This window comes from Melozone crissalis, unplaced genomic scaffold (genome assembly GCF_028551555.1).
Source record: "Melozone crissalis strain CALT ecotype California unplaced genomic scaffold, PUWL_Pcris_2 ptg000023l_1, whole genome shotgun sequence".
Taxonomy (NCBI): Eukaryota; Metazoa; Chordata; class Aves; order Passeriformes; family Passerellidae; genus Melozone; species Melozone crissalis.
Window position 1 is genome coordinate 21341145 of NW_026535801.1, and position 21444 is coordinate 21362588.

A 21444-nucleotide genomic window follows, 5' to 3' on the forward strand; every position below is an offset into this window, starting at 1 on the left:
TTGAGCTCAAAATGAAAACTTCCGCGTGCGTGAGCGGTAAATGAGGTGGGACTTATGAGATCCTCCCCAGAAAGCCCACGATGAATCCCAAATTACTTTGCTAGATAATTAGAAAGTGTTGATAATTATTTCTTTCATAATTCTGCGGTGTGACTGTAACAGGAAAATGATCTTGTGAAAGTTCACACGTGCAGATGTATTAGTTACTGATTCATTTGATTAAATGCTAGTCTCAAGTGCTCTGATCCACAGCTGAAGGCGGCCCCATTAGCATAACACTGATGTTTAATTTTCATACGCATAATTAGCCATATATTTAACACTAATAGCAACATGCAGCCTTCCAGCATTAAACAGCCTGGGATTTGATCTGGCCTGGGCTGAACTTTCCCGGTTACACCTAGGCTGTCTAGGGTGCGCAGTTATCACTGCACTACATCTATGTAATCAAGCACATTTTGGCAAAGGGAGAACACCAATAAAAATGAACATTCAAAACAAATCGCAGCGTTGATGTCGTTAGAGGTACTAGCGTCGGTAGCGGGGCTTGGGCACCCCCGGCAGAGCCCGGGTACTGTTCAGGATCCTTCGGGCAGCGCGGCCCTTGAAGCAGCCGGCCCCTAACTGTGCAAAGCTGGCACAACCGAGCCCCTCTGCTCCCTTTATTTTTTTTTGGTTTTTTTTTTTTTTTTTTTTTTTTTTTTTTGTTTTCTCCTTTCATTAGTGGCTCTGTCGGTTTTAATTGCCCGTTTCCTAACCACGCTTTTACCTCCTTCCCCCCCCGCCCCCCTTTTTTTTCTCAATGTTTTGGGTTTTGTTTTTTTTCTTTCTTTGCTCGCAATGCGCGAAGTTCATTCTCACTACCTCACCAAGCCTTGGCGCAGAAGGGGCAGTGACGGTGTTTCCGCACGCACACGGCACCCCCGCCAGCCAGCTCTGTCCCTCTGGCCATGGAAGTGACCACCCGAGGCGGGTCAGCGAGCTTGACCGAGCAGGGAACAGGGCGCCCGGGCAGCTCCGGCACCTTCGCCGGCCTCAGCCTGACAACTGCAGAGAGGGGAGGCCGCTCCGCGTCCGCCGGGACTGCCGTCTTCTGCTCCGCTCGGCCGGACACGGGCAGTCCCGGGGCGAACCACAGTCCCTCCAACCCCGCCAAAGCTCCGCGGAGCGGTCGGTGAGGCTCCGCTCGCCCCCGTCCTGCAGAGCAGGGCCCCCGCCCCTCCGCGGTCCCGGTCAGCGCGGCCTCGGCGGGCGCGGAGGGGCCGCGGCCACGGGACGTCCCGACCCCGCGGGAGCGATTGCCACGTCGGGACTCTCATGGTGCTGGCCCGGCAACACCTTCTGCATGATGGGCTTGTGCTGGCTGTCCCCGAACAGGCGAGACATCTCTCCAGTCTCGTTCGTAATTAGGATTACAAAGGTGCGCTATCAATGCCTCCGCCTGGCCGCCAGCGCTCCGCAGCAGGGTAAAACTCGCAGTCCCGCCAGAGTTACCGGCGGGACTTCAGGGCGCAGTGATTACCAGGAGCTGCCGACAGCCCCCCCTCACGACGGGCTGCGGGGTTTCCCCGCTCCCGGTCGCCCCGTTCCCGCCTCATCCCACGCCGCGGTAAGAGCAGGACAGGAGGCAAAGGGCAGACGATGGTGAGGAACATGGCACCTGCGGTGCTATCCAGGGGCTCCCGGCGTGGCCAAAATCCACGGGAGGCACCTCTGCTGCGCCTCCGGGACGCACCGGACACCCTGCTGCCCCCAGTGCCCCTCAGAAGGGGTAGCGCGGCTGGGCGATGGAACTTAAGGGAACAAAACACATGCCCCTCCAGGCAATGCCGACTGTCCTTCGCAATGTTTAATCTCTGCGTATTTGTAAACTTGGCTGCATCGTTTGTTTTACAGGTTTTATGGCCTTCCAAGCTCCTCTCGGGAGGATGAAGCTGAGTGGCTGCCCCGCGGTGTTAGCTGTATTCAGGGAGGGGGGTCCCTGCTTTTTGAAAAGCTGCTGTTAGAAACTATTAGAGCTGAGAGCTCACTGTACCTGAATGAAAGCAAACAGCAGAGTAAAGCTGTAAGAAAGCAGCTTACTTCTGCCCAGGACCACTGAGGGAGCCAGTGCTGAGCCACTCTGGTTGCCTGAATGTGCAACTGGCCAGCCCTCAGCATGCGACCCCATCTGCCTGCAATGAGGGCCAAGTCACTTGTACCAAACAGCACCGCTGTTGCCGTGGGCCTGGGGAAATTCTGGAAGTCCTTTAATTATCTCCAAGGCTACTCCACGTTTCACAGGCCCAGGTCCTGCTCTGGTAGCCTCCAAATACCAGTGCCAGACTTGTTTGGTCCCGCAGGGCAGTCAGCAAGTGGCTAAATTGCAAATCAAGCCCTGCACACCCGGCAGGCCCAGGACAGGACTGCAGAGAGCACAGGGCCGAGTGAGACCGCAGCTCGTGAGCTCTATAGGTTCCAAACTTGGGGCAGGAGTCAGGACTCATCTTCCAGACTGCAAACTCCTCTGCCTCCATAAAATGCCTAAACTGTAGAGTGCCTCTCCCTTAACTAACATGGGCACCACAGAGCAGTGATTACCCCAAACTGGCTAATTTTTCAAGCAGGGCAATTATTGACCCCCAGAGAGGTGTGCTTTGCATCTCATTTTTAATCACTTTTTGTGCTGTGTAAAAAGAGGCAAGAAGCAGGGGATTGCTGCTGGGAATGATGCTGGGAAGAGTCTGTTCCCTCTGCCTGACACTCTCAGGAAACTTTTTTCCATCCTAGTAGAAGTTACAGCCTGGGAAACAGCACTGTGTTAATCTCAATGAAGACAAATTGACTCCATACCTCAGCTATAAAGGGAAAATGCTATGTTTCTCTGTCCTCTCAACTGCCTAAAGACTGTATAATCTGATATCCATTTGCCCCACATAGGATTTGGAAGAGAGGGGCCCCACTTTCTGCACCTAACACCAAATAACCCAAACCCTTTCCACTTGCAGACTATGCTTGGCTGCTCCAAGGGTCACAAAAAACCTAAAGACTTTTATTAAATACTCACCAGGTAATACACAGAAATGTCGAGAGCCAACACCTCAAATTGCTTTTTCTGTCCCCTGGAGTGACTTATGCAACAGCCATTCCCCTCAGAAATTACAGAAACCTCTTCCCTGTCCCGAGTGAAACTTGAAATCCCAGAAGTACAGCAAGTCTCTGCACTCCTTGCTCCATCTTTAGGCTTCTTCCACCAGTTTAGTGAGGATTTCTGCTCCCTCTGAGGTAATCACCAGGGTATGCTCAAATTGTGCCGATCTGAAATTCACATTTAGCAGTTATGAGGGGGAATACACATTCACCATGCCTGGAAAATAATCTCTTTGGGTTTTTTGGGCTGGCAGTGATGAGTTCCATGTCTTAGGAAATACTAAAAAAAATAAAATCAGGCACCTTTTATTGTCTACAGAAATCGCAGTCCATTTGTCCTCCAGAATCTTAAATTCAGGGGATCCTTCCATTATTATTGGCTCTGTATCAAGAAAAACAAAATGTATTCTAAAGTTAGTTGCACTCCTGTGTGGATTATGAAACAATCAAGAACAGGAGGTATCTCAGCAGGTAGCTCCCCATCCACACAGGTCCCATCTCCCTGGGCTGGCATTCTCTTGATACACTAAAATGTGAACTAAAAAGGAAGACAAAATAGCAAGGTAGGAAGTTGCCCATTCCTCTTTTGTAAAAACATGGAATTTTAATCAAGCTTTAATTAAGACCGTGTGGATAATAACCAAAGCACCAACCACATTTATAAACAACAGATAGTTTTAAATATTCGAATTTTTTAAACAGGCTTAAAATGTTCATTAAATCAGCAAAACAACAATTTTCTTATTTCCTTCTAATTGCCGTGCCATTTAGCCACACAGTGAGAACGAAGGCTTTTCCCCCAGCAGTTCTCCACGACTGGAAGTGAGCACGATCAGTCTGCGGGGCGAGGCTCCGGCTGGTTACCGCCGCCGCAGTCCCCAAACCCAACAGCAGCTCGGGAAGGCAGCAAATGACTAAGTGGCACCAGGCTGCTCGGCTTCGGGGACACGATCGCATCCTTCTCACCCTCCTCAAATTAAGTGTGCTGGCAGAGTCTCTGCCTTGCCAGAAATAGGAGTCAAATATTAGCAAAATTTATAATTAACATTTCATTCTTTAAATCTGGTAATTTGAAAATCATTTAATCCAACTAGTTCCTAATGCATTTTAAAAAATGATATTTTAATCTATTTCCTAAGAGGTCAATCTCACTGACGTCCCCCTGTCTGCACGGTTATTTCTATATCCCAATAAAGAAATGTTACAGATCTGGGCTGCTTCGTGTGTGCTTTTTAACAGAAAGCCATAGCAGAGAGTTACTAACCTATTGTGAACGCCATTCCCTCTTCCATTAACAAATCACTGTCATTGGCTACAAAAGAAAAAAAAAAACGCGTTTATGCATCTTGGGTCTTTTTTTTTCTTTCTTTCTTTCTTTTTTTTTTTTTTTTTTTTTTTTTTAAGAGAACGCAAACAAGCCCTTTGTTTAAACCCCTTTTTAGCTCGCAGGTACTGTGCACCCGAGCCCCGTTATGAGCCGGAGCACCCGCCGAAAGCGATCCCAGCCCGGCCGCAGTGAGACCACCCCGACGGCTCCGTCCAGGCCGGGAGCTTTAACGTTTTAGCAGGGATTTTTAGCAGGGATTTCTCCTTGCCCCGTGACAAACTTTGCCGGCGTGGCTCGGGCGCGGGCGGGATGCGGAGGCGCGGGACAGGGCGGCTGCGGCCCGGAGCGGGCGGGGCAGGCGGTGCGCGGCGCTCAGCTGCCCCGGCAACTCCGCTAACCAGCGGCTCGTCCTCATAAATACCCACGCGACCTCAGAAAACGGGGCCGGGGATGCCCTCCAGCTTCCCAGCGATTTAATCTCCCCACCGGCAATCCCCCGCCCCGCCGGACCGGCAGCGTGCGTGTGTGTGTGTGGATGTGTGGGGGTGTGTGTGTGTGGGGCTCTGCTCGCTTTACCGCCCGCCCTCTCCCCCTCCCCGGAGCCCTCTCATCGCCCGGGCGGAGCGGGGCGGAGGAAGACGGGCCCGGCGGGCGGGGGCCGCTTACCGTGGTGCCACACTTCGGGGTGCCCGTGAAAGTACGACCCGATGCCGTGGCCGACGAAGAAGGGGCAGACCTGGAAGCCACCTTGCCATGCCAGGGAGCTGCGGGGGCAAAGAGGACCTGTCAGGGTGCGTGCCCCCACCACCAGCCCCGCTAGACGGCCCCAGCCCTGCTACCGCGTTGCTACCGACCCTGGGTCACCACTTTGCCACCGTTCCGAAAGACAGGCATTGAAGGGAGCATGGCTGAGCCATTGCTAGGTTTCAGAGTGAACACGCCTGCCAACAGAGGCTGGTGGTTCCCGTGCCAGCCCTCTAAGTAAAACAGCAGTGTGTTGTCTCCCTGCTCGATGGAGGGTAACCTCTTCCACAAGCACACAAGAGAACTCATTTTAAGATGGCACAGCTGAAGTTGGCAAGTTGGGCAGCCAAGGCCTCAGCACAGTACCAAAGCACAGCCTCTGCCGAGTTCTCTGGAAGTGCAGAGTCTGTGCTGGGCTGCATACCCAGGGGACTGCCCTGGGTTTCCTGCAGAAGGGGTTCCTGCTGCCAACAGGGAGAGTTAGGAGCCTTACTACTTTGCTTTCATAATACTTCAAACGTTTAGTATAAAAACCTATTGAAAGTTCAGCAAATAGATGTATGCTAAATAACAATGTATTTCTAATGAATCTATTGCCACAGAGGCAAAACCAAATCATAACAATTACAGTATTTCAGTTCTGCCTGAGAGATCTGGCCTGCCTTTCATGGCCTGCCTCAGGGAGAAGCATCTCTGAGAACTGCCTCCAGGACCACGGCTAAGCACTGATCCCTACCCATGGCAGGAAAGAAAATTCCTCTCCCAGTTCCCCGAAACTGGAGGACTTGGAGATACATGGCTGCTGGCTCACCCCATGTCTGCAGGCTTCACTTTTCAGGGTCACCCTGTACTCAAGCAGTGGTGGACACAGGGATTTGAGGCAGCTCAGCCAAGAGGCTTGTTTCCGAACCAGAAAAATGCAGAGATTCACAAAGATCTGGAGATGGATTAGAAGTGCCAAGAAAGTTACCCTTGTCCCTGCATGTCACCCCCATCCTATTTCTAAAATCAAACAGGAGCAAGACAGGAATACACTTAGCCTGAAGAGATTTTGCCTATAACATTAAAAGCTTCATTTGCTTCTTTTTGAATGAAGGTAGGCATTGAAGAACTTCAAGTTGTCCGTACTTATGTCTTAGGAAATGCTGTCTCACAGTTTCACTACAGGTGGAAAGCTGGAAAAGTTAGAAAACTCAACTAAAGGTAAAGCTGTTGCAGAAATTAAAGCCTGTTAATCCCCATGGGGAAGCTTTTATTCAGGTGCAAAGTGCCCTCAGCTTGCTGTACAAAGTAATCACCTTTGCACACCAGGCTCCACAGACTCTGCAGTGCTGGCTCCAGTGCCCATGGGTCATCGTCCCAGAATTTAATGCTACTCAATTGAGGGACATGCTGCTCCACCACAGTTAAACGGCAATGAGAGAGTAGAGTTGGTTAATGCTGCAGTGTTCAGACTTTGGAACATATTTTAACAGGATTCGTTACTTTCTACCCTTTTATTGCTCTGATAAAAAGACTCATCATATTTCTTCATTAGCTCTGGAGAAGAACAGAAATTTCATGTTTAGGTACCCCCAAACTCCAAAGAGGATTACCGATAAAGCTAGAAATTGGGCCCTAATTTGTTTGCACTCAAAAGTCCAGGCTTTATAAATAATTTATGTATACATAAACTTTATACATCAGTTATTTTGAAAAGAAATCATGAAGGATTATGCAATGGGAAGTCCTACTAGAGATGGAAAATACTTTCTCCCCTGTCTTTCTATCATGTTCCCCATATCTGGGTCAGAGACTTGGCCTGCTGGCTGTGATGCCGCTGAAGGTTGAGCAAGAAGTACAGGGAATGGTGATGAGTCAGAAAGCCAGATTCCTCAGAAACATACACAAAATCCAAGATCTCCAGTGACCAAGCCTAGAGCAATGCAGATGATGATTCCCATATGAGTGAAGTGATTCTCCAAGGAGAGATGGGAGAAGTCATTCATGCAACATATGATAAGGTATTCCTTCATCTTTTTCTGCTAGTCTTTTAGCAAAATCATAAACAATCACACTAACTGTTCAGCTTTGCTGATGTCCTTACGTGGTATCCTGACCAAGGACAGAGCATGGTAATTTTTTGTATTACTACTGGATTTTTTCTTCCAGAAAAATCCATGTTCTGTAGCAAAACAGAAATAGTTTTTCTCTGTGCATGTATTCTTCTGAGCACCATGGCTACATACTTTGCAGTGAGCAGGGGAAGCTCCAGCCTCAGCATTCAGCTGCTGCCGAGGAGGGTGGCAGTAGCAGCAGGAGCTGTGTACTGGGCACCAAGCACACAAGCACCAGGGCACACAGAAGGCAGTGTTACAACAGTATCCTGTCCTCATGCAGTCAAAGTAATGATTCATATGCATCTCAATGGTGAATTCTACCACCTTCTTGTCAAACAGCTTGAGAACAATTCTGTTAGCATCAGTACTTCAGTGGTTACTGTCTGTGATCAAAGAGGGGATTCCAGAGCTCACAGGGCTTTGACATCTACACTGACAGACACTGTGCCCCTCCTTCTTCCCTCTTGTTTACATCCAGAGCCTTGGTATTCTCTACATAAAATGTAACACGGTCAACAGACCTGCAGTAACACACAGAAAAGAAGCTGCAGGTATGAAATTCAACCATTTTCAATCTGGTTTTAGTATTTGCATGCACTTCAGGCATTTCTCTCCACAACTACTAGCTTTACTTTGGAGTATTTAATAAATCCTAGTGTACTCTTACATCCTTTGGGAGTTACAGTAAAACACCCAGCTTTCATAACAAAACAAAGCTGCTAATCTTAGCTACAACTTGCAAAGGCAATCTTGTAAATGTACATGTTGGCTGTAACTTTGAGACAGCTCTGAGAAGAGTGAATTGAACTATTGGTCTTGGTTAGCCTCTCCAGTCTCCAGGATCCCCAAGCTGTGGAATCTGATTAAAAAATCAAGATGCCAGAGAGCAGAGCATTTTTGCACACAATTTACCATTTCTTGCTGACAACAGCTCAACATTTTAGTCTCACTGTCCCACTGCCCAGCTCAGGACCTGTCAGTGGTGGCCTTTCTTTGCAGCTGTCTCATGAGACAATCTTACAAGATTGCAGCTCCAGCTTCATCAGATGCTTCTTGCAGACAGGCAGAGTAAGCTTAGACAGCTGGAGGAGGCCTGACTGCAAGAGGGAAAGCAGTGAAGGCAGGAGGCAGAGGGTGGCATGGCTGAGCTGGGCTGCCTGGCATCTGCTGTGGGAAAGGATATGCTAGTTCCCCTTGGAATGGGGAACATCCCAGCAAATCATCTTCAGAGCAAATGTTGGGGCAGCAGAGGTACACCCCACAAGACAGAATCAAGAGAAAAAAAAGCTTCTTCAGAATAATCACTGTTAAAAATACCCATTGACAACATTTATTACCACACATATTGATCTTTGTTGCATATTCGGGCAGAGGTGAATTGGGCAGGATTAAAAGCATAATTATTTAGTGAGCCCAGTACTTGATTTTATCTTTTGCTGCCATGTGTTCTAGCCCAGTGGCTGAGGAGTCAAGAGAGCTGCAGTGCTGCCTTTCTTTTGCTGATGGCAAAGCCAGGCTAAGTGTCTGGCACTGGCATGGATCAGCAGTAAAGGAACATCACTGAGGGCCAAGCAATCCTCCTGAAGCCATTGTCAGAGCCTGTCATAGGGTGGTGTCGTGCTTCAGAGAGTGGAGACAGGAAAGATAGGTGTCAGTTGCCATCTGAGCATCCTCTTCCCATGTTGCCAGACAACAGCTAATTCTCTGAAAGCAGGGATAAGTGTGGAGACATGCATTGCTGTCCTGACAGCAGCCTAACAGGGAAATTGCCACAAAGGAGGAACAGGCAGGACTGACTCTCTAGAAAGCTTTCCCCTATACTCAAGTTTCCCCTCAAAGGAGCTCTTGGGTGATAAATCCCTCCTGTTAAGCTGAAAAGCAGGTTGAAAGAATTTCCTTAGGGAGCTGTCCTGTGCAGATATCCTGTAGGTGCACCTAGAGAAGCACTTTCCTCTTTTTACCAAATTTTGTCACTTTTTCCTCAGGGTAGGTCTGGTCTAGTATTCTTAGAACTCACTGAAGAGAAAAAAAAAGTGAAACAATCCCATTTTCAGCATTGATAGCTACTGCTTCTCTGGGCTCTGTGGTGGCACAAGGGAAGAAAGAATTTGACTGATTGGAGAAGACGGCACAGACTGCTTTGCTGCCAAGGACAAGTACCCTGGTGAACTGATCCTCAGCCAGGGATCCTTCTCCCACACTGCCAGATTCTCTTACCAGGGATGAAACCTTATCCAAAACAGTCCTGCAGAGCAGCATGACATGAATGGCTGAAGTTGTTAAACAAATTTGTCTTACACTTCTTGGCAGTGAAAATACATGAGAAACACTGAAACTGGTAAACAGCCCAATGAAAATTGTGTTCTTATGTAGGGATCTGATTTTTTTTTTTAATTAGAAGTAATCATGTTTGTCTTAGCTATATTAGTAGCAAAACGGCCATGAATGGCATACTTGTTTTTTTTTTAAGTACTGAAACCAGACTCATCCTAAACTTTATTTATTTATGATAAAAACCTATTTTGAATAGTGCCATAGTATTTAATTTGAGAAATTACAAAATTCTACAGGGAAAATATTCAAGTAGGGTTTTTTTTTCTGAAATCGTAATCCTAGACTGAGGGAATGCACAAGTTCAGGGATTCCCTATAATGACAATAAATGTTGAGGTATAATTAGTAATATTTTTGAAAGCCAACAATTGTTTTTTGAAAGAAAGGTACATTTTAGTTTCAAACTGGAACACAAATTACTGTATTTTTCTTACAATAGTGCTGAACTTTTATTTGAGGTTCTCCGTTTCTGAAAGCAGACATGATGGATTGAAATAAAAGATAATTTATTGCAATGCTTACTTTCAAGTGCAGAGAGAAGCAGTGTAATTGTAATTTACAGTAGCTGTCAAGGAAAATCTATCACAGATGACATTAAAATGACTTATTTTGCCTGAGCCACTTATTGTTTAAATGTGCATAATCTGATAGAAACAGATTTTTTTTTAAAATCTGCTTTATATTGTTCTAAATTAATATCAAAACATATACTTACTAGTTAAACATTTTAAGCCATTTATTAATACTTTCATCACTACTATTTTTTTGTAGGAGTTGAAATTTGGTTTATTTAACAACATCACTTTTAAGTTCTTTAGCTCTCTACACTCATAACACTTTCATGCACTTAGACTCACTGTCTAAAAAGTAGATTTCAAACTAGATACATTTTTGTCTGAAAATGTCAGAAACGGTAGAAGAAAATGGACCATAGGGTTACACTGGAACTGACCAATAGTTTTGATATGCCTTCCAGTAGAAAGAGGTTAGCAATGACCCAAATTTTTCTAAGCAAAGTAACTCACGAATCCATGCAATCCTTTATTTGCAACTTGTAGCCGATGGAAGAATGAGCTGCTATCAAGGAAATACTCAGTGTCAGCTATTGAGCTTCCATGACAAAGACTATGCCAGAATATTGACTGCAAACTTACTCCGAGATATAATTATTCTGAAACCTACTGTAGAAAGGAAGTATTCTTATTATTTGTGCATAAGATGCATTCTGGATACAACTGGAGCACCTTTACAGAAAAACTGATGAAAGAAACCTAGACACATTTCCATTCTGATGGACCTAAATGTTTTCAGCTTCTAGGTTAGGTGCTTGTTCTCAGGCATTTATAAAATCTAATTCTTGTGAAGCTTTATGTATATATATATATACATATTATATGTCTGTCTGTAAGCAAATGTCAAATGACAAATAACCTGAAACACACAGCTTCACCAAGCCAAGGTGAGCTTTCAGCAAAGGGAGTGTTAAAGTAGTTCTAAACAAATCAGCGCATTTAAATCGCCAACATGATAAAATCTTGAGAAATACAGTTAATGACCTGCTATTTCATATGCAGTTTTGAATAGCTACTAGCTTCAATTAATCTGCCTTGCAAAGGGGACACTGACTATATATTTACATTTTGCAAGGAAACTGACCTCTGCAACAACACAGCAAAAATCCAATGTCACATTCAACTCTGTTATTTTTCTTCTTCCTTTTTTTTTTAAAAAAAAAACAGCTAGAATTAATGTAGTGAATCTGTAATGAAATGCATTATCCTGCATGGAGATTTATCAGATTTTTCCAACTGAATGCCATGCTTTGCTAGCACTAGCTGGAGTTCACCTGCGTGTTGGTGTGGCGTGTGGCTCTTTTTTGTAAAGAGTTAAGTTGAACACAAAAAAAGGGAACAAAGGTCAGCACCCAGCCGCCACTTGAATGTGAGATTTTTCTTTTTATTCCCCTTGATGTATACTAGGCTCTGTGTTATTAGTCTTAATGATGGAAAATTGTAGTGTTGATACAAATCTTTTTTTCAAAGTAGTAGGCGGGAGCTCCATTTGTTAGTAAGTTTTTTTGTGACTAAAAGCCATGGACAGTACATTTATGTAGCAGTAAAAGGCCTAGATGCTCTTTCCATAGCAGAGCTAATTATTCCTACTGTGACCTTACTGATCTACCCTGTTCCTAGTACATCTCATCTGCACGCCTGTTCCTCTGTGTAGATGGTGTCAGAGAATATGAAAAACCCTATAATGAAACCATTTTCATGATGGAGAAAGGCTACTGGAGTTGCACTTGCTACAAAGAGGCTCAATTATATGAGTAATTGTGATAATTTTCTACATTCATAGCCTTCAATGGGGAAAAAAGAATGAGAGCCACAAAAGAAAATTACTTTAACAAGAAAGTACAGAGAGTAAAAATGGAAGAAGAGACAAAAAAGGGGGAAAAAAATAACCAGAAAAAAAAGTTTAAAAAATAGATCTGGAGGGAGGAATAGCAAGACAGGGAGAACAACAGAAATGCTCAAAAAGCCTATGTGCAGCTGTGTTGCACAATTAAATTGAATTTTTTTTCTGCAGTTGATGAATGTGACTACTGCAAATGTGCCTCTGTAGTTAGCTATCATTTGTTGTTCCGTGACAGGAAAAGGATAATTACCTCTCAGAGAGAATCAAAGGCTGACATGCCCTTTAGACACAGCCATGAATGCAGAGCTCGATAGAATGCTTGAATAAGAATCCAGTGTTCTGTGCCCCCTTCTACTCAAGAATAAATTTTGTTAAAATGCAAGAGCACCACCAGTAAATTTGTTGAACCCTAGGTGTTCAAAAATATGAGGTGCATCTATCGACTCATCCCATTTGCAAAAATAAAACTACATTTTGAATTCACTTCTATTATATTCATGGACAGTAAGATAGTGAGATATGCATTAAATTTCTTTTCCCAGTAGGGGTCTGATTCAACATTTCCTATGAAAGAACAGAAAGACACTATCCTTTTTCTCCAGGCTAGTTAGCCTATAATTTAAAACTGTCAAAAACACAATTTTATACAAAGTCTTCAATAAAAGCTTCTCAGATATAACCCAAAGAGGTTTTACTAAAGTTTGATTCAGACTCTGTTACAATATTTTTAAAGCTATAAATACATCTAACTGATATTTTGCCGTTCTCTTTTTTTCTTAAAGTATTTGAAGATTTACAAAGGGAAAAAAAGGCAGCATCCTTTCAAGGTGACTAAGTCTTGCAGCTTTTAAGTAATCAGAATGAATTCAATAGCTTGTTGGGACCATTAGCAGTCCGAAGAAGTATTGCTTAATGAAATGTATATGATATATGTCTATTTCTTTCTTTTGGAAAACATTTTAAAATAATCCATAGGTACCTTCAAAAAACGAAGACGCATTTTTATTTAAAGCCATCAGCAGAAGAGTCATGACTGCATTTATGTGAAGGCTAGAAGAGATGCAAAATAGGGAAAAATCTCTGAATGTCAGCCCTTTTTTCCCTATGACGTTAGCAGGCACTGCTCTTTGTAAGATCAGAAGCTCTCGAGTTAAATATTTTCGTAGTTTTTAAACAAAGAGCTTATTTATGTTGACTAATTCTTTTGTAACAGTCAATGAAAACAATGGTTTCTAACTGTCTTACACCGTTAGACAGATGTGGTGTAGTGTCATACACAAATAAAAAATAAACAAAAGCCCACTGCAAATCACATCTGTTAATTTAAATTTACTTTATGAATATCTTTTTCTTTTTCTACAGTTATCTTTGCTGACCCTAGTGTAATTCACTTTAAAAAAATACCTCTTATCCAAGGAACAACATTATAGCTTGGCAGTTCACATACTGATATCAGACTGAAATGATGGTTTTGAATCATAAAACATGTCATCAGCTTTATACCAAACCACCAATAACCTTTGTCCCATTTGCCAGCCCTCCTTTTACTTGTCAATATAAGGCTTACCTGATTGTGTTTCCAATTACAGAGAAGGGAGCCCCTGGTCTGCAAGCTGCAATTGCTTCATCTCTACATTTCCTGGCAACCTCCACTAACTTTTCACCAGATTTATCCACATTGCCCACCAAAAAGGTTTCAGAAGTGTCACCATGGTAGCCATTGTAATACACCTAAACATATACAGAAATGCAAAGACATTTTCTCATTTTGCATCCAGAAACAAATCTAAATCCATTCTTTCTAGGAACAAGCTATAAATTGCAACAGATAGACAGGTAAGTCGTATTTGCAACACTGGAAAAGCAAAACATTGCAGAGAAAAAAAAAAAAAAGCTTGAAAGGTGCCTAAGGGTTGCCATTGCTGCCAATTAAAAATTCAAGAAAAGCAGAAGCTGTGCATCAGTGCCCAGCAGTGCACCAGGCAGTGACACTGCTCAGCCACAGGCCATGAGGATATCTGGGAGAAGATGGGTGGGGGCCGTGGATGGGCTGAGGGGCCTTGGGGGCTCTTGGGTCCCACCCATGGTGGCCCCTTGCCCTGCAGCCAGGGCCCTGCTTGCACCCCGAGGGGCAGGGCCAGAGCCCCAGCGCTGGGGGAACCTGCTGGTGGCTGCCAGGGAGGTGAGTGTCTGCAGGGAGCAGCCCCCCTTGGAGCTCTGAGTGAGAGCCATGCCCTGCTACCAACAGCCAGAGTGACCCCCAGGACCAAATCCACTGTCAGCTGTTGCATGTTTTCTTTAACCTAATTTTTAAGCTACAATGTAGCATTAACATTGGATTTTACTTCTGATTTCCAAAGGTGAATTTTGAGAGAATAAATGTACTGCCATGGCACTGAAAAATTTCATGTTCTGAAAATGGAACATGCTGTTGAATTAATTACAAATTGGTTTTTTTTCTTTTCCTTTGAAATGTCATAGGTTTTAAATGTTAGCCCTCCTGAAATTCTCTGTTGAGCACAAGAAATCCTGGCTATGCAGTATGGAGCTCTGCAACACACCATTAAAATGGGGTTTGCAGCTCTGCACATGGCAGGCAGGCCCATAATTGTAAGACCAAGCCATATTTCCCTACAAAAAGACAAATTATAATGGTGCACAGTTTTGATCTTCTAAAACATTTTTTCTCCCCCAAACAGTGGGCAACTATCCTTCTACAACTAATTACTCACCGAGCTCGAACCACTGAACTTTTGCCACTGGCAAGCTATTTGTGAAAGACAGACTCACATTCTTTTTGGTTGATTCCAAACTAAAAAAAAACCCCATAACCCCAAAAACCCCACAATACAGACAGTTTATCTCAAGGCCAGGTTTGTCTTCAAGCTGAGATATAAAGAAAATGCAGGCCATTAGGAAAAAGGGGTATTTTAAAGAAAGGTGAGTGCCAGCAAGGGCCCAACTGTGTTGCTACTGCTCTGGCAAAAAGCAGCTGCAATCCTCTTCTCTACACCTTCCTCAGCCAGTTCAGACTACCATAAAATAATTTTTATTTTTTATTTAATACCTATTGGGCAGGTTTTAAAGTAGATAGTTCAAATTTAGACTAAACTAGTATGTTTTTAGCTCTGGAAGGAAAACACACAAACCCCCAACATTAAGCATCATCATCCTGGAAAAGCAAACACAGATTTAAAACACGGGAGAGTTAAAAAAAAACCAAACCCACAAACAACAACAAAAAAACCCAACAACAAACCAAATAATAATATTTACTGCAGCCCATCAGCTGCAATTACATATTTCTGATGTTAATAAACTACAACCACAGCAAATGTAATATACTATTTCCTTAAATTCAGTGAAAGAACCAAGTTGTAAGAAACATTAATCTGGTAACAATAGGCTGAAAATTGCACTATGCTGAGGATCCAGCAATGGATATCACTATTGTCTCTATACTAAAACATATTTTCAAGTCCACATGTTTCAAGCCTATAAAATTTGTATTTCATCTATGAAATGCTACCATCTTAATTGTGCTAAAATGGATTTTTTTGTTCAGATAATCTGTACACAGTGCTAGGTATTTAAACTTAACAACCTGAGTATTATTTAATTACTTTATAGAACCTGTACACAATTATAAACAATTTGTTGTGCAATATTTACTTTGATTTTTATTCTGTCCAGCAGTGAAATGTCCCAGTTTTGCACATTAAAAATAAGCTAAAAGACCAGTTAATAATGCTGAAAAGTGGTATTTTTTCCTCAGCTGTTTTGGACTAAGCAATTATCACACACAGCACAGTTTAGTTTTAAATGATTAAAAAAAATTCTTACAAAGGCAGTCAGCAATTCCCATCCTTGCAGTAATCTTTATATTCACAGAAATGTCAAGATTTATTTTCTGAGATTAAATTAAAAGCAAATAAATATATGTGTGCAAAAAGGCCAGTAACATTTAGTCAGACATTTGTAAAGCAGAGTGGACAAGACATACACACTATTTTAATATAAAAATTGTTTCATTTAGTTTATCATGGAAAGTATCTGTGATATGACTCTATACTTCTTTTACATCTAAGGTATCATTATTATCCCGACAGACTGAACAAAAAGTAAAATGAACCTTAAGGAGGTACAAAGAAATATGATTTAAATCCTTAGTTGTTGCAAACTGGTTTAGTATAATAAACTAAGCAAAGTGACACCAGTTCATCAAAGTTAAAATGAAGGCCAAAAATAAAGTTTTAAAATGCTAGATTGCACTATGTAAACCTGATAGTCCGAATTCTACAATTAGAAAGTACAGAGATGGGAAAGAATTTAAAAAGATCAAAACCCCAAGCCAAACCAAATCCAGTTCTGGATCACATATGAGTATAGAATGGGAAAAAGGTCGTTGACCCTTATTTTAATAGAAAAAATATTTTAGAAAGCTTGAATCTCATGCTCAGAGGTAGGTCTGCTGAAGATTTCTTCACTCTGCCAGTATGAACATGGTATCAGGTTACCAATAGGTTCTTTAATGATTTAAAAACCTTGTTTTTATGAGATTCTACTCCCTTGTATGTGACATATTATTGCAAAATAATGGATTAAAAAAACATCTGTGTTCATACTAGAAATAAACAGCACTTCAGAAAAATAAAAACATGCACAGCAAAAAGAAAAAAAACTCCTGCAAGACACAATTTTTTTTAAATGAAATGAGAATTAGGTTTCCAGGTCCTGTGCTTTCTTGCTCCTAGGAAAACCCAGCCTGTGTTTATTTAAATAGCTATAACTGATGATTCCCTGGAAATATTAAGTCACAGTTATATCACACTATTTCTGTTACTGCTCAAAAGGTTCAGGGCTTCCATACAGAAATGGAACACAACACTACCTTCGGGGATTTTAATAAATGTAGGGAACACTGCTAGCAAAAGAGTTGCTGTCCAAATAGACTGACATACCCAGGCCAATGCAGCCTCTAATGACAGAGTAAGATAATGTCAGGCCCCACTCAAAATCAGCAGGAAGAGGAAGATCAATCTTGGCAGAGTGAAGGAAAAATGCTGGCTTTCTTCATGTTAGCTCATCTCATACATATCTATCTTCAGCTGCTGCCCAGTACTGTGGTGCTCTGCATTAACTACACAGTGGATCAATAACAATTACACCTTCTCAAAAACATGACACATAGCAGGATTGGGTTGACATTTCACTTAGGCCAACATTGATCTCAGTGCATCTGATTCCAGTCCTAAATTCAAGTCAGGCCTGAGTCTAGCTGGAATAAACACACAGTTAAAAACAAAAAAGGAAACCAGCTGCTTGTGCCTTGGCTCAGAAGTAAACAGCACATCCATCTGTGCATCCCCCATCTCCAATCCGCTATTCTTCCTGTTGCTACTAGTGATTCTAAAGTTGATCAAAGACTATTTTTTATATGAATTACTCACCGTGACATCAATGTTGATAATATCTCCATCCTGAAGAGGTCGACTGAAACATAAACAGAAAAAAAAAATAATGGTGACAGACAGTTCCCAACAAAGGGAATATAAGAATAAACACCTAATGACACATACATAAAAAATCAAGGGGTAGATATTTTGTGATGGAGGAAGGCAGAAGCAAACAGAATAACCATTTTTAATGTTCAGCTCCGACTATTTAGAGAACAAGTGTAGCTGAATATAAAATAATGAGAAACAACTACCAGAAAAACATATCAACACCTGAAAAATCTACCATTATATTTATTCTTTTTCTCTCACTAGGGTTCACATTTTACTTTGTGAGTAGCTGAATGTATTGAGAATATAAAAAAATCCCACATAAATTCAAATATATTTATTCCTTAGCCTATACTTATTTTGCTGGATGAACAAAAAATCAGACCATTTTTTTCCCCTCACAAACACAAAACTCAAAATGCAATATGCTATTTTTCTTTAAGTGTCTGGAAAACCAGGATAATATATTTTTTTCCTATATTTTTTCGCATGTATTTCTGTAACAGCTATCAGCATCACAGGCTAACATGCTCTGCATCTACAACGCATTTAAGTACGACATTTAGTTAAGCTGAAGTATACTCAATATTAAATACAATTTATTAATTCCAGTATAACATTTGAATTTCCACTTGTAAAATGTACATTATTGAGGAAATACCTGTCAGGAATACCATGACATACCACGTTGTTTACAGAGGTACAAACAGATTTTGGAAAACCTCCATAGCCCAGAGGTGATGGATAGGCATTCCGTCTGATTATTTCATGATGAACAATGGAATCTATTTCTTCAGTTGTCATGCCAACCTAAAATATCAAACATAACATCCTGTTAGAAAAGCAAAGAGAGTTTCTCATATTTACTGAATGTGATTGCAGCCAAGCTTCAATGAAATATTGGGTGTTTCAAATATGCTGCTTTGACACAAGACTATACTGTCTGGCACACTTTATTGATATATGGACTTTTTTTTTCTGAAAAACCCTCCGAAAAAGAGATTTTAAATAAAGCATGCAGTAGAAATAAGCACTCAAAGGTTCCTAGAAAACGTAAAATCCTGTCTACTTCTTTTCTGTTCTTTTTTCCATATCTACTTTCTCAAAGACACCAATTTCCCATGTCATCGTTTCAGTAGCTGCTATAGAAATGTCTTGTTTCAACGCTTTCAGTCCCTTAAAACACAACATTACTTTCCTCTTTTATTTGTAAAAGAAACGATATTAAGTCTTGTAATTGCCCAGTACAATAATCATAATGTATTTAAGCATTTTTAGGAAATTGCTTTCCAGGTATTCCTAAATTTTATAAAACATTGAAATATTTAGATGCAAATTTTAAGGATATTTTACTTAAAGTTGTCATAGCCTGGATGATCATAATGAATCTACAAGTACTGACCATCAGTTTTAGAAATCTTCATTTTTATGCTTGATGTTTTCTAGATTCATATTTTCTGCATGATTTTACATATTAAAAAACCCCTCTCATGAATCAGTCAGCCATTTTCTGGGTATCCATGGAGTGCAAAGTGCACATGCTTAAAATAATATTACTCTTGCTTTTCTTTTGGATCAGCTCTGTCTCTGGAATGGTTTGAGCTGAAATTTGGTAGGAAACCCTCTCTAATTGAGAAGTACTTTTGAGGGTTCCTCTGTAAATTGATTTTGCTTTGAATGAGTTCCGAGCCTTTGAAAATCATACTTTGTACAGATACAAGTATCATTCTTAGCACACTGAAGGAAATGTCACAGTGGCTGTGATTTGGAAGGAACATGTGGAATACAGGTAGGCTGTGGTGCAGGAGACAGTTACATATTGAAATTCTGTATGGCCATGCACAGCCAACACAGAAGAGTGCACTTGTGTGCTGTGCTGAGGATAAAACCAGCTCTGTTTACTCAGCTGAATTTTGCTCAGCACAGAAACATTGTTGGGCAGGTGAGGAGCAATGAACGTGGGTTCAAGACCAGGATTTGGGATTAGTGCACGTGCTCCCTGTTTTGCAGCCACAGCCTTGGCAGGCTCTCTGGATTGGATAGGGCATCTGTTGGTTCTGGATAAATACAGATTTGTTGTTTCTGCCTCTCCTCAAACATCTTCATCTTTAGCCCACAGACAAACTGAACTGCTATGTACCTGACTGGCTGCTGTCTACTGCTTCTCTGCTCAAGCAATTTGATGTGATTTTTGGATACTCAGCAGACAGATCTCTGGTCTCTGCATGGCTTAGACTGTGCAAAGTTCTTCTTTTAACAGTATGTGCTTTACTTTTAAAGATACTTTTGCTAGCTGGGCAAGTCAGGGGTGGCACCTGCTGCGCCCCTAATCCCTTACTCGGAACAGGGCAATTCAATGGTATAGAAGAAAATATTTTCATGTCATAGAATCTGTGGTTTTATTCCCAAATCTGCAACTCAAACTCAGGAAAGCTATCATATATAATACTGTATCATAATTTGAAATCCCACAGGTGGTAATGGCAACATCAAAACCACGTTCAAACTCTATCTCTCTGTATCCATGGATTATAATGCACCTTTGTTATATTGGGGGATCTTAACTGCCACCAGCTAAAGCACAGGCAAGAGCCAGTTTGGAGGACTGTGAACAAGGTGGCTTCAGCAAGATAGCAGGAACAAGTGGAGGAATGGGACTCCAAGTAAAACAGGAATGTAGAGTTTAGCTTATGAGACTAGGCTAAAAGAGCTTGGTTTGTTCAGTCTGGTGCACAGCTCTATTCCTGCATGAAGGGGAAGATTCACAGAAAGGCAGGAAGTTGTTTAAATTAAAGAGCAGTGTTGGCACAAGAACAGATGGGCATAAACTGACCACAGGCAGCAACAGGCTGGAAAGCAGAAGATGCTCACTGTCAATAAGGGAGGGTTTTGGAGCATCCTCCCAGTCAGTGGAGTCTTGAACAAACAATTGTGTAAAACGGAGCTCAGCACCAGTTTGTGACTGACCTGAGCCGTGGTTTTAGCATTGCAACTCCAAATATCAGCTCTCCCTTGTACACAGGTCCTGGTTGTGTAATCACTACCTTATACACCTTTTGGCTCCAAAGCATTCATTATGCATGAGTAGTATTTTGCTATTGTATATGATTTAGCTCATATTATGAACTGCATCATAAACTACACCAGACTGCATACATGTGTATTTACACATGAATACAACAAAAGAGTATTTGTGGAAAAACTGCTCTCATTCAAAACCCACATTGCATCCTGATCCTTTGGAAACATGTATATGCCTTTAAATGGGTACATTTTATTGTGCTGAAAAACAATTGAACATTAAAAAGTTAAACATGCACAAGGCTATGTAAGATTAAAGCTTCAGGCAATTTTGTTATTTGCTATTCCAGCTCCAGAACTATACCTTTGTGAAAGAGTGATGATAGCTGAAAGAAAAATCCCCTTTTAAGTCAATGGCATTGACCTACAGTCCCTATCTATCTCTGCATCTCATAGCTACTCAACCCATTTCACCTTATCCAATATGCTATTACATGAAATACCAAGGCAAGGCTAAAAAAGCATTTCTTCATCTGCAAAACCTGGTAGTAGACTCCTCCCTCTACATTTTTTCTTGGGAGGTATCCTAAAAAGCATACTGTAGGAACATTTCTGGAAATCATGAGGCTTTACTATCAATGCACTCTGGAAAATTGTGTAGAATTTGGCAGCTGTTTTTCCTGTGGCAGCTCTATGAGGGGCACTGGAGCCACAGGACAGTGAGGGCTGAAGGATGGATGGGAATGGAGAAGGCAGACCAAGTGTGGGCTTGTACACATGCAGAGCTGGAAAACATGACATATGAGGTAGATGGGCCATTAAATGAAAGGAAAAAATGTAGCATGTGCCTTAGGAGAAACTCACATGAT

At 42.0% G+C, this 21444-nt stretch overlaps 1 protein-coding gene across 3 annotated transcripts in view; it reads right to left on the reverse strand.

Moving 5' to 3' along the window:
- Positions 1-3199: 3199 nt before the first annotated feature.
- METAP1D (methionyl aminopeptidase type 1D, mitochondrial) overlaps positions 3200-21444 on the reverse strand; it is a 43366-nt gene continuing 25121 nt past the window's right edge. For 2 of the 3 annotated variants that reach the window (XM_054278277.1, XM_054278276.1), the window contains exons 4-10: positions 18216-18364; positions 17498-17540; positions 13615-13778; positions 5123-5220; positions 4394-4441; positions 3433-3511; positions 3204-3297 (exon numbers count right to left, since the gene is read on the reverse strand). In XM_054278277.1, the coding sequence (XP_054134252.1) occupies positions 3219-3297; positions 3433-3511; positions 4394-4441; positions 5123-5220; positions 13615-13778; positions 17498-17540; positions 18216-18364 (660 nt within the window). In that variant the 3' untranslated portion in view covers positions 3204-3218. Of the gene's footprint in view, positions 3399-3432; positions 3512-4393; positions 4442-5122; positions 5221-13614; positions 13779-17497; positions 17541-18215; positions 18365-21444 lie in introns of all 3 variants that reach the window. The other variant, XM_054278278.1, reaches the window with a different exon arrangement.